Source organism: Myxine glutinosa, chromosome 5 (genome assembly GCF_964187855.1).
Source record: "Myxine glutinosa chromosome 5, kmMyxGlut1.1, whole genome shotgun sequence".
Lineage (NCBI taxonomy): Eukaryota > Metazoa > Chordata > Myxini > Myxiniformes > Myxinidae > Myxine > Myxine glutinosa.
Window position 1 is genome coordinate 200,305,877 of NC_136265.1, and position 13,776 is coordinate 200,319,652.

The window sequence follows — 13,776 nt, forward strand, 5'->3', positions numbered from 1 at the left end:
ATGTATTACATCTAATCAAAATCTTTTTGAAAAACTATTTCTCAGCCCATTGCAGTGTTTGTTGTGATCGCGTCGCAATGTGCCCCGACCACACCCCTAATCTCCTTGCCATCTGATTCAAGAGACGGTTTATCTCTGTTGTTTGATGGTTCTTTGTCGTCTTTATTTTCATGCACAGCGTACAGTGGCTGGTGGAGAGACTGCGTTCCGGGCTCCCGCTGCCCCTTCAGCCCGCCATAGCCGAGGAACAGGTGGGGGAAGCCGGGGTCGAGCTCAGAGTGGCGTCCTTGCAGAGGAACATCCCCACATTGGCAGTTACCGTCTCCTCAAGACAATTGGCAAGGGGAACTTTGCAAAGGTCAAGTTGGCCCGACATGTACTGACAGGGAGAGAGGTGAGTGGCAACGTACGCAAGCCGTAGCTTGCACTGCATCTTCATTAGTGGCTGTGGGGATGACACATGGGTATTTGGCATGATGGTTATATTCCATAGGTAATTTGAAGTTGTTATTTTCCTGTCATTCTATTGGACTCGAGTGCTCACTTATATCAATTATTTGGCAGCTGTTGTGCAGAATTTTTTTGGATCATTATGTTTTGGTATTTTCATTTCTGTAAGTGTAGCTTAAATCTTTATCCCATGCTAAGTAGCAAATATTTAAGATGTTGAACAATTTCCAAGAAATACTGCATAATAATATCAACCAATTCTTTATAATACAATCTTTACAATCTATTAGTTGGACAGGATAATAAAGGAAATATCTTGGTGTACATGTCTTTGTGTAAAGTCCTTTGATATGCAACAGCATGTGATCATGGATTAGTGCATTGACTTTGTGATCCTAAAGTTTTAGTGCTAAGTGAGTCATTTTGTTTTTATGTACATTATGTCCAATTCCTCATTATTAGCTTACCTGGAACGAAGTTCCGGTGAGCTTATGCGATGGCGCGTCGTCAGTCCGTCAATCAGTCCGTCCATCCGTCAGTCCGTAAACAACACTTGCAACTTCTCCGAAACCGCTGATGGGATTCTGACCAAACTTGGCACAAATGATATTTGTTATGTTGTGACTAAAGTTTGTTCACAGCATTAAAAGGATCAGGGTCTACCGGGGGTCAAATCCACTTCAATCCACTTTGTGGATCCACTTTGACCCCCCACAATATGAATTTGCTTTTTCCTCTGAAACTACACACTGTTGTAAGAATCAGATTTACAACATTGTCCCAAGAGTGAGTTTAATTCAGAATCTATCTCTAGCAATACCTGTGGCTTGTTGGTTTCTCACATCTCAGCATACAGTAATCATAGAAGTAAGTAATGGATTTGCAATTAGTACAAGCAAGCTTAGAACCAAGAGTAACATGCACCATCTGAGTATGCACTACATCACACAGAATAAATGTCACAGGAATCATCGGAGCACTGTCCAGTCCAAATTCTTATAGGGGCCTATCAGTGGACAGAGTCGGCATAACACCTGGGTTCAACCTAGACACAATTTCATTACATTCTCCCCGCCGTTAAAACTACACTACCCCCAGTGGCGGAAGTCAAGCTAGCAAGTCATAGCAGCATATAAACATTAGTTAGCAGCAGAGTAATATCAGGTAGCAGCAGTCCATGTCAGTCAGTCCAGCCATAGCGGTCGGGGCGGCGAATTTCTTTTCCGGCGCGTGTCCGATAGGCACCAGGTGCCACATCCATGAGATCGAAATCCCCCGCATCGGAGTGATCACCTAACTCGGGTGACGACGGTGGCCCCACAAAGCCATCCGGATCGGATGCATGTGGCGGTGGGATAGCCGGTAGATTCTCCATTGTCGGATTAACCGTGCCGTAGTCCGGCTCAACAGTATCCCCGCATGGGGCAAGATGACGTACCGAGATGGTAGACTCACGTCCATTCGGCATCAGCACTCGAGCGTGCTCGGGGTTGGCTTAGAGAATACGAACCTTGTCGATGAGGGGTTCGTACTTACTCGAGCGAACTGCGCGTTTGAGGAAAGCTGGTCCGGGCTCAGCCAGCCAGCCCGGCAAAGGATGGCCACCTCCAGAATTACGCGAAAAACGAAACATACGGTCATGGCGAGTTTGGTTAGTAGCGGTGCAGAATAAAGTCCTGATCGAGCAAAGCACAGTGGGTACCACCCAGGTCCATCAGTCCAACCCTAGTCAGTTAGACCTAAGGGTTAGAGCAATGGTTTTCCAAATAATGCCATTAAAGCATTCCACCTGTCCGTTCGCCTGGGGCCGATACGGAGTAGTATAGCTAGAAGCGATATTGGGCTGGAGCAAGAATGCTCTCATCCTGAGACGAGAACACCGCTCCACGATCAGTATGGACATAGGCCAGGTTCCCAAACATAGAAAACAACTCCCGCAGACACCAGATAACTGTGGCAGCGGTCATATCGCCACACGGGAAAGCAAAGGGAAATCTGGAGAACTCGTCAACTATCGTGAGAAGATAACGAGAACTGCCCGAAGCCTGTATGCCCAGACAAGACGGTAGACACGAAGGCGGCAGGGGCTCTTTGAAGTCCATAGCCAAATGCTCCCACGGCCGGGTGGCCTGGACCAGCGTACCCATCCGAGGTTTGTAGAAGCGAGGTTTGAGTTCAGCGCAAACGGAACAAGAGCGACATAGCCGACGAATATCCTCAATCTAATAGGGTAAATTACGACTGCGCACATAATGAGCTAAACGCGTCATGCCGGGATGACACTGTGTCATGAAGGACGAGCAGGTCCTCAAAAGAGGTGAGGCTTGCACACACCGGTGGCCGTGATAATGCATCCGCTACAAGGTTATCCCGCCCCGGGCGATACTTGATAGTGTAACAAAAATCGGCCCACTCAATCCTCCAGCGAGTGATTTTCTCATTCTTAATGCGTTGAGCATGGCACGTGTCATACATAAAGGCAACATTGTGTTGATCCGTGATGATCTGAAAACATTTGCCAAGCAAATATGGCCGCCAACGCCTGATCGACTCTGATGGCGTACGCCTCCTTTTCGACAGACGAGTGCCGGCGTTCCGCCGAGGAGAGAGTCCTTGAAAAGAAGGCCACAGGTCGCTCCCCTTGAGAGAGTGTAGCAGTTATCGCGTGATCCGATGCATCGCTTTCCAAAACAAAGGACTTGTTTTCGTCAATCGTCGACACAGCGGCGCTAGCTATGTCGGACTTCAGGCCATGGAAAGCGGCCTTAGCAGCGTGAGCCATGGGGAACTCTTTGCAATCCACAAGTGGACGAAGCTTTTCAGAGAAATTTTGTACCCACTTAGAGTAATGAGCAAAAAGCCCGAGAGCACGCTTCAAAGAAGCACGATCGAGGGGCGGGTCTATGTCGAGCAAGGGTTGCAGTCGCCCCTTGTCCGGAGTGATAACGCCGTGGGTCACGGTGTACCCCAGGAGATATATCGTTCGAGCGGAATAGCGACACTTATCCTCGTTCATAGTCGATCAATACTTGTGCGCAACCTCGAGGAAGCACTTCAGATTAGCATCATGATGTGCTTTGTCGTACCCGCAAACCGTGAGATTATCCAGATAATCGAAGACATCGGTTAAGTTCTCCTTAGCAATGAGGTCGTCCATGGTCCTTTGGAAGCAGGAAACCCCATTTGTGGCCCAAAAAGGCAGACGGGTGAACTGGTACAACCTTTGTCCGGATTCAAACCCGGTGTAGATGCGATCGGCCTCGGAGATTGGAATCTGATGATACGCGCTACGAAGATCTAAAGTACTGTCGACCGAGTACTGTGCCACCTGTTGTACCAGAGAATCCATTCCCGGGAGCGGGTAGGCGTCCAATTGTGTAAGCCGATTTATCGTCTGCGAGTAGTCGATTACCATGCGTTTACGATGCGTGGCGGTCTGCACAACCAAAACTTGGGCCCTCCAAGGCGATCAACTAGGTTCGATTATACCCTCCTTTAGTAATCGCGCCATCTCGTCGGCAATGAATTGCATGTCACCTGGGGAATAGCGTCGCGATTTAATGGCAACCGGTGTACAGTAAGCAGTCATATTGGGGAACAGCGACAGCGGTTCAATTTCCATCCCTGCAAGAGCACACCCAGCAAGAGTATCAGCACCACCAAATTCCAATTCCAATCGCCCATTCCGTCGGAGAAAATCATGTCCCAGCAACACCTCCGCACATAACGCTGGTAAGACCATTAAATGCACATCCGGAAACATGCAACCATTAATCACAAGCTTTAGTCGACATTCTTCTCGAGTGCGGAGCCATAGCCCTTGGGATGCCATGAAGATTCGACGTGTTGTCCCGAGAATCGGCCACCCATGTTTTTGAACGAGTCGTAAATCAACATAGCTATCCGTCGATCCCGTGTCGATTAAGGCATTTGCATGTTGCCCCGCAATCATTAGTGGAATAATCGCGCTGGACAAGCCAGGTGGTCCTGCAGCCGTCGAGTCGTTGAGAGGGGGCGCTCGAGCCACGCGTGTGGAGCCGACGCCAGCTAGTGTCATTCGTGAAGTTAAAGCCGAACGCGGGTCAGTCGAGCCGTCGATAGGTGGCGCTCGAGCCACGCGTGTGGAGCCGACGCCAGTTAGCATCCTCCGTGAAGTTAAAGCCGAACGTGGGTCGGTCGAGCCGTCGATAGGTGGCGCTCGAGTCTCGCGTGTAGATCCGACGCCAGCTCGCGTCAATCGTGCCAAAATCGGACGCGGGCTGGGCGACGAAAGAATTCCAGTCAAGGACGGGCGGGCCGCGATGATCACGCCACTTGTTTTGGCGGCGCTTCGTTCACAGTTAAGGTCACGCACGCAGCACGGGGCCCGCGTGGAGTGGCGATCCCAATCAAGGCCGTGCGTGGCGCCGGTCGTGGTTCGGGCGGAGAGAGTATCGCATTCAGAGTCGAGCGAGGTCGCCGGCCCCGTGACGGGCGACAAACTTTCGCAAAATGACCTTTCCGAGAACACTAATGACATTTCGCGTCTCCAGCCGGACAAACTGACCTTAAATGGCTCCGGTTCCCGCAGAAAAAGCACGTAGCGTTATTTCTGGCTGAGGGAGCGGCCGCGGCGGCGGCTGTCACACTCAGGTCGAAATCCTCGAGAGTGTCTGTTGTCCCCGATTCTGGCGGAGGGGCAGCATCCGTGTGCTCCGCGGTAGCTCTCTCCGGTCGTGTCGCGCCGGTTAAACCTGCAATGACGTACGGTCGGTCGTACGTTTCGGCTTGAACTTGAGCTTCTTGGTACAAGAGCGAGAGCTTATGAGCTCTCTCCAGCGTCAACTCTTCTTCTTCCTCAGGCAAACGTTGTCTGATTGGGGAATAAATCCCAGAAACAAAAAAAATCTCATTAAATCATCAGATACTTGTGCAGGGGTTTGTGTCGCAGTAGTACAGTTCTTCTCTAATCGGCATAGGTCTTGAACAAAATGGTCGATGGTCTCCGATGGATCTCGTCGCCGAGATGCGAGCAGATATCGAGTATCGACCATGCTTCGAGTCTTGATCTAGATGCGTTTCAATTCCTCCATGGCCGCATCGTACGTAGTACACTGGGTTATGCACGTGTATACCGTATGGTTCACGCGGAAGTGCAGCACCGCGAGCTTCGTTACATCGGTGAGCTCCTCCTGTGCGACCAGATGGCTGGTCAGTAACTTCAGCCAATGCGAGAGTTGAGCAGACGCGTCCGGCGCCTGAGGGTCCGTTTCGAAGATTGGAACTTGTATTAACTTGCGAGTCATGATGATCCCGTTCAAGACAAGAGACGATTCTGAATTAATTGTTGTAAGAATCAGATTTACAACATTGTCCCAAGAGTAGGTTTAATTCAGAATCGATCTCTAGCAATACCTGTGCGAAACCAACAAGCCGCATATCAGTATACATTAATCATAGAAGTAAGTAATGGATTTGCAATTAGTACAAGCAAGCTTAGAACCAAGAGTAACACGCACCATCTGAGTATGCACTACATCACACAGAATAAATGTCACAGGAGCGCTGTCCAGTCCGAATTCTTATAGGAGCCTCTCAGTGGACATAGTCGGCATAACACCTGGGTTCAACTTAGACACAATTTCATTACACACACTATTTCGATTAAACTTGACCACAACTTTCATCACCCTTGATGTACCAATGTTTGTTCATGGCACTAAGAAAATGGAAGTCTAAAGGGGTCGACGGGGGGGGGGGGGGTGGGGGGGGGGGTCAAAGTGGGTCCAGGTTTGACCCCCAAAATAGGTATTTGCTTTCTTCTCTGAAACTACACACGCAATTACGATGAAACCTGATCACAACCTTCACCACCCGTGATGTACCAAAGTCTGTTCATGGCATTTAAAAAAAAAAACGTGGTCTCAGGTAGTCTATGGGGTTGGGGAGGGGGGTGGTTAACCCCCAAAATAGGTATTTTTTGTTTGTTTAAAGTCTTATGATTATGTAAGTATGATTGTACATGCTGCCCTGTCTTCGAGCAACCATTGAAATTGGTTAAAAATGCCATCATGATGCGGTTTAAAATTCCTATAGTCAGTGTAGTATACTGCTTTATTCTACCAGGTGAGCACCCAGGGGTATTGCCCCTATGTTTAATATTCACAACTTCAATTATGTAATTGTTTATCATGCTTCAAGAATTACCTTAATGGGTTGTGACAGACAGAGAGACAGAGCTAGAGAGAGCTAGAGCTAGAGAGAGCTAGAGCTAGAGAGAGCTAGAGCTAGAGAGAGCTAGAGCTAGAGAGAGAGAGAGAGGGAGAGCTGGAGAGAGGGAGAGAGCTGGAGAGAGGGAGAGAGCTGGAGAGAGAGAGAGAGATGGAGAGAGAGAGAGAGAGACAGAGACAGAGAGAGTGGAAAGGCAGAGGAAGGGGCAAGTAGTAGTAGGGTGATAAAATTGCATCCATTAAATTGCTGTGCGAAAATAACTTTCATTTTGCACCTTTTACGGTTTCTTTTTTGTAAACACCTAGTAAATTTACCTTTGGTGTTGTCAAGAACATTGCCATTGCATTGTCTTCTGGGATACTGCATTAAATATATTTTTTACCACTCATGCAGTCGTTGCAGAAAGCAGAAGGCCAACGGGCATTGCAGCTGTTATTACTATGTGGCTGAGGCTCATCTATTTAATCATATGCTAAGGCATTGAAGGGAGTTGGGGGGTCCATCCTTGTGGAGCTAAAGGCCCCACAGTCAGACACAGAATGTCGCCCTATGGTGCAAACCACTCTTCAATTTTCCCCGTCGTCCTCGGCATCCACATTACTAAGAAAGCCAACTTTGCTTCTACAGGGGGGAGGGAGAGCGACTGCACTCGCATTACCCATGCTGGGGCTGGCTGTTCTTATCACGCAGTCTTCACGCTCCGTTAGTGTGCTAAGCATCAGTGTGCAATGCCATGGTGAACTTTGCTTTTCGGGGGACGAGGGGTGGCGAGGGGAATGGGGGCGAGACGGTGTGTGATCTTCTCTTCTCTTCTTTCTATATAATAATACGGTGAGGCTTTTCTGTCATGGTATTTTTACCCCTGGCTTCTCGTCATTTACCCCTGGCTCGTCATTATAATAACCATTCAAAATTTCGCTGAGAAGTATTATGTACTTTTGTTGCTACAACACATAATACCTTTGTAACATATGGGTATTATGTAATGTTGTTTATTATGCAGATGTCAAGTTGCCCTGACTACTTTGCCTTTATCCACATTATATACCTGGGCCTCGGGGTGCTGTATATTTGTCCAATATTTTGAAAATATCGCCACTGCATAAAATGTTTTTCAACTTTTAATTTTCCAACAATGTTTTTCACCTTTTTAATTCAGTTTATGTTTCTTGAGATGTTGAAACTTAGTTTTCTACTTCATACAGCGATGGAGGCTTTTGGGAGAGCTCAACGAAAAGGTTTGGATGCTCGACCAACAATCAATGGAAAATGGTGTGGCGGTTAACAGACAGACGATGGATAAATAAAAATGGAAAGTGGTGGTAGTGGGGCGGCTTAGCCCAAATATTCAAAAGAATTGTGCATTTTGTGATACAAGCACCAAATTTGGCACAAATGTACATTAATATGTTGCGAACATTTTCAGATATTGGGCCACTTGAAATTCTCTCTTTATGTCCGCCATATTGGATTTCAAAATGGCCGCCACTTGAAATCTACATTTGCTATTATCTCTGGACGTAATGCAGCTATTGACTTGATTCTGACACTGATGTACCCCCTGTCACTAGCAGCATCAAGAAGTCGCCTGTCCCAGCTGCTAAAGTGGCGTCATTGACCAGAGGAGACTTCAAACAGCAGACTGATGAAGAATACCAATGGCTAGGCAATGCAAAGCGAGTCCTGGAAGACAACACTGGTACAGTGGACAATGACGACACATCTTGGGCTGCATTTCATGCCAGCCGACAGCCACCAGATGCTCGAGTCATCTGCCCCACGTCGCTGCTTCCACTCTTCCTGGAGAGTGCCCACACAGTGGCCATGATCCGGCACTCAATGGACGTCGTGAAGAATGCTGTGGAACACCTGAATCCTGGACAGACACCAGTGGTCACCGTTGATCAGCCACTGTTTGCTTTGGCCAAGCAGATACAGTGGAAGTGGCCAGAGAGCTATGGTGAAGACCAGATAGTGGTGATGTTTGGTGGCCTCCACATAGAGATGGCGGCACTGAGGACACTGGGGGACTGGCTGAAAGGGAGTGGTTGGGTGCAAGCACTTGTGCAAGCCGAGATTGCGACAGCAGGGACAGCAGACTCATTCCTGCGAGCATCCCATGTCTTGCGCACAAGAAGAGCACATCAAGTGACTGCAGCAGCACTGTACATCCTGCAACACCGTGCCTACAACCACTACTGTCTGGGAGAAACCAGGGATGCAGAGGACCTTCCGGAGTTTGAAGACTGGTGTTGCCAGAGAGGAGAAGACATCCACCAGTTTCACTACTGGGCAACCGTGCTGGAACTAGAACTGTTGGTTCTAGTGTATGTGCGTTCTCTCAGGCAGGGATCGTTAATGATGTACCTCGATGCTCTGACAGAGCTGGTCCCCTGGTTCCATGCACTGGATCACACCCACTATGCTAGGTGGATACCAGTGCACCTGAAGGACATGGCCGAACTCACCATCAAACACCCAGATGTAGCCAGGAAATTCAGGGAAAGCCACTTCACCGTTCAGAAAACACAGAGGGTGTTCTCTTCAATCCCGATTGACCAGGCACATGAGCAGAATAATGCATTAAAGGAGACGGTGGAGCAGTTGGGCTCACTGACAACCCTAGTGCCCTACGTCGCTGGATGGTTGCGGGACCAGATGTTGCCAGGGTGATCGAAGAATTCCAGGATGGGAACCAACACTGGAGACGGCAAACAGCAGACACACGTCATCATGATCAGACGCCAAGTGTACAGGCCTCATTTGTGAAAGATGTTCGCTCTCTCGTCGGTGTCATAGAGGAGATGGGCAACCCATTCGAGGAGGAGAGTCAGGATGTAGTCAAACTGGACACAAAGGAGATCGCAGATCCTGCTGCTGTGGAGACCGTGATGAATGCCAAGCGGATTGGCCAAGAGCAGTTCGAGGCTTTCACCAGAGAGTGTCTGTTGGACAGAACAAAGGCAGTGGACGCACCCATTCCTCGTAACAAGCTGAAGGTGTTCAGCACTTCCACTCCAAGAAGCCAGAGCAAAGGTCAGCAACAGCTCGCCTCCATCAAGAATGACCGTGAACTCTTCGCACGCCTGTACATTGGCTGCCAGACGAGGGATGGAAACCTTGAGGAGTTCTTTTGTCACGAGAATCAGGCATGTCCTCCTGCATTGTCTGATGGTGGAAGCCTCTGCACTGGTACCAAGAGTGATCTCCTCACATGCTTGGAAGAAGTCTCCGACGCAAAGACAGAGACTCCTGTCACGACCTGTATTGTGCTTGATGGAGCAGCCATCGTCCAGATGCTGAAGCCGGCTGCATCAAAGACCTTTGAAGAGTATGCACAACAGATCTTCATCCCATATATGTCCACGAAGCTGCAAACAGTGTCACGCCTGGATCTGGTCTGGGATACTTACCTTGCTGATTCACTGAAAGGTAGTACACGTGCAAAGCGGGGACAAGGTGTGCGGAGACGTGTGGTGGCTGCCGCAGCCATACCAGGAAACTGGCAGAACTTCCTACGAGTGGACAGCAACAAGACCGAGCTGTTCAGGTTCCTCTCAGCAGCTCTCATGGAATGGTTTGACCAGGAGGACAAGCAACTCGTCATTACTGATGGAGAGGCAGTGCTCAGCAAGCCACTACTGCCAGATCTGACCTCACTCGCCCCATGTAACCATGAAGAGGCTGACAGTCGGATGTTGCTGTATGCATCTCACGCAGTCCAGCATGGACACCATGCAATACTCATCCGGACTGTAGACACCGATGTTGTGGTGCTGGCAGTGTCCCTGGCACAGGAGTTGCAACCAGAAGACAAACTGTGGCTGGCATTCGGAACAGGCCAGAGTTTCCGATACCTAGCAGCACACGAAATAGCAGCTGGATTGGGACGAGAGAAGGCTCGTGCACTGCCAATGTTCCACGCTCTAACTGGATGCGACACTGTGTCTAGTTTTCATAGACATGGCAAGAACACTGCGTGGGTAGTCTGGACGGTACTGCCAGAACTCAGAGGCGCTGCTGCTGCTGTCCTCTGCACCTCGTGACATACCAGACGATGCAATGCGCATCATCGAGAGGTTCGTGATCCTGTTGTATGATCGAACCAGCAAATGCACAGACATTGACAAGGCCAGGAGGAAACTCTTCGCAAGGAAGAACAATGTGCAGCTCATCCCTCCAACGAAGGCAGCTCTGGAGGAACATGTCAAGAGGGCAGTGTATCAAGGTGGACATGTGTGGGGTCAGATACTGCTGCCAGCACCAGAGCTCCCTCCACCAACCAACTGGGGTTGGTCAAGGACTGGAAAAGGACAGTACACACCTTACTGGACCAGGCTAACTGAGGCAGCTCACAGCTGCATTGAGCTGGTTTCTTGCAAGTGCAAGAAAGGGTGTGTGAGGCGCTGCAAGTGCAAAAAGGCTGCCCTTCAGTGCACAGCCCTCTGTGTGTGTGAAGGGGACTGCACATGACGATGAGTCAACAACATACATGTACTTGTGGCAATGCTGAACTTGTTAACATGACACTGTTTATGTACACGTATCTTCAGTACCGGTATATACCTAGCCTCAGATACCAGTACACCTAGCCTCAAATACTAGACCATGTAGCATGTCAGTATTATACCTAAGACATTTACAGAACTAAGACATTCTTTTCAAAGTATTGTGTTGAATCCAATATTTGCCTAGATAATTTCCAAATAAAATTATATAACAGACTGTGATAGATAATATTAAGTTGAAATTGGTACCATTGGATTCCTTGCCCCCAAAAACATACATTTAGATACCAGAATCAAGTCAATAGCTGCATTACGTCCAGAGATAATAACAAATGTAGATTTCAAGTGGCGGCCATTTTGAAATCCAATATGGCGGACATAAAGAGAGAATTTCAAGTGGCCCAATATCTGAAAATGTTCGCAACATATTAATGTACATTTGTGCCAAATTTGGTGCTTGTATCGCAAAATGCACAACAGGTTTGCTATGCTGCTACACTATGGGGGCGTGAGCAGACCGATAGGTTGAATGTGCACTGGAAGGGAAGAGACAGTGAAAGTAGGAATGGGAAATGGTATGAAAAGATGACGTGGATGACCATCTTAAAATATTAGAAAGTGACAGCATTAACTCAGGGAGATAATCCTACGAATTAAAGAAGATCTCAAGTGAGTTGGAGGGTTAGATTTTGATAAAGAAGCAGCTAGAGAGTTCATAGAACACGATACCCCACGCAGTGTTTAAGTATTGTCGCGCGAACCCTTCGGTTAACACCAGGGCTCGCGGATGGACCAGAACGGAATTACTGGAGGTGACGCTCAAATATGGATTTTGCTTTTGTAGCGCGGGAAGGAGAAGGGAAGAGGAAGCTGCGGTAAAAGCGCGTACCTGTGGAAGGCGAACGAACTCACACAAAACCAGATTTGTGGGGAATGAAAAATAATACAAGGGTTTATTGTAATAAAAGGTAGGGACAGGAAAACGCGATACTAAATAAAAGTCCTAAGTTGGGACGTCCCCACAACTCACTTCAGAAACGAGACACAGGAATGAATTAATAAAAGAAAAACGTTTGTTATGGTGTGTAAGTGGTGTCTTAACTGTCCATAGTCTTGTCCCCACGCGGCTCCAAGCACACCACGAGGTCCCTCGCTCCAGCACTACAGCACCGCGAAGGCCCGAGCCAACGCCCTCTCCGTTCGCACACGAGGTCCCGCCCATTCACAGCACCGAGCCCCACTCCTGCACAAGCACCGAGCACCGCTCCAAGCACCACGCAGATGGCGAGCCAACGACCACCAGGACCTCTCAAGACCAATAATAAGCACAAGAGCTTCAAACACGCCGAAACAGCCAAAGAGCACAAGGGCTAGGGCTGCGTAAGAGGGAAAATGTCGTTCGGCGCGCCCTTATATAAACTCCCCGGTGACGTCTATCTTCTCGACGTTTCCAGTCCCTTCTTCCCAAGCCAGTTACCTCCCTCACAGCTGCGTCCTCGTCCTTCTGTCCTGATTGGCTGCCGGCCGCACATGCTGGCCCTTTCCCATTTGCCGAGCGCCTCCCGCTTCGACCAATCACAGGCCTCCTTGTGGCATGTTGCTATGCAAGTTCGTGATGCGATCGGCGGCAGCCATCATCGGCGGTGTCCTGGCCTGGTTTCCTGTCCGTTTTCTTCTGAAGTCATTGTCAGGGAAGGGAATTTAATTACTGTTTGCACTACAGGGCCTGTCTAAGTGTTTACATGGGTATGCATTGCCATAAGGGACAAAGGTTTGGCTACCAGGTTTGACACACAGGGGTTTATCTTAATCCCTATACTATCTAACACCCGAACATCCTGGTATGTTCACAGGTATACTCTTACCTGACAAACCGGACGACACACAGAACTTATTACAGGTAGATTCCCTATCGCGACAGACTAAGCATGTTACCTGTTCAGATCTACCTGACTCTAGATATTGCTTTACCCCACCGACATAACAGTAGATACAGGGTGTTCCAAAAAGACCTGGACAAATTTGGTTGTTAGTACTGTTACGTTGGAGGGGGGTATGAATACTTCAGATAGCATGTGTAATGTAAAAATCCTAATGTGTTTACAATAGGCCTAGAATAGGGCTGACTTCCAATCTCCTTAAACCCCTTGTACGACTCTCTGATACTATTCCACGATGGCGGATTCCTTTCATACCATGTCGGGAAATTACGCTGAACTTGCGTGTCGGATCTCGTCTCGATGTACCATTCGAAACACTGAGCTTTCTCTTGTGGAGTCGCCATTTGCCTTTATATTAAACCATCAGACCTGGAAATTAAAAAAAACTTTTGAGTTTCTGTATTGTAAGAAACAAAGGGGAACATTGTATCATTTGTGGTACTACATCTATCTATAATTCCAGTAATCTCTGTGTGTGTGTGTGTATGTATGTCTGTATGTCTGTGTGTCTGTGTGTTTGTCTGTGACCGCTGTTTCTCGACAACCACGGGTCCGATATACTTGAAACTTGCCAGGTATATTGCTGGGGACCCGAGGATGTGCCTTTTCAAGGTTTCATATTAATCGGAGAAGTAGTTACCGAGCTATGGCGATTTCTTTACCAAACT

General features: G+C 48.4%; 1 protein-coding gene across 11 annotated transcripts in view; it reads left to right on the plus strand.

The window, feature by feature from the left end:
* LOC137426492 (MAP/microtubule affinity-regulating kinase 3) overlaps window positions 1-13,776 on the plus strand; it is a 171,778-nt gene that overhangs the window by 39,085 nt on the left and 118,917 nt on the right. For all 11 annotated transcript variants that reach the window (XM_068115071.2, XM_068115075.2, XM_068115077.2 and 8 more), the window contains exon 2: window positions 179-394. In XM_068115071.2, the coding sequence (XP_067971172.2) occupies window positions 179-394 (216 nt within the window). The remainder of the gene's footprint in view (window positions 1-178; window positions 395-13,776) is intronic.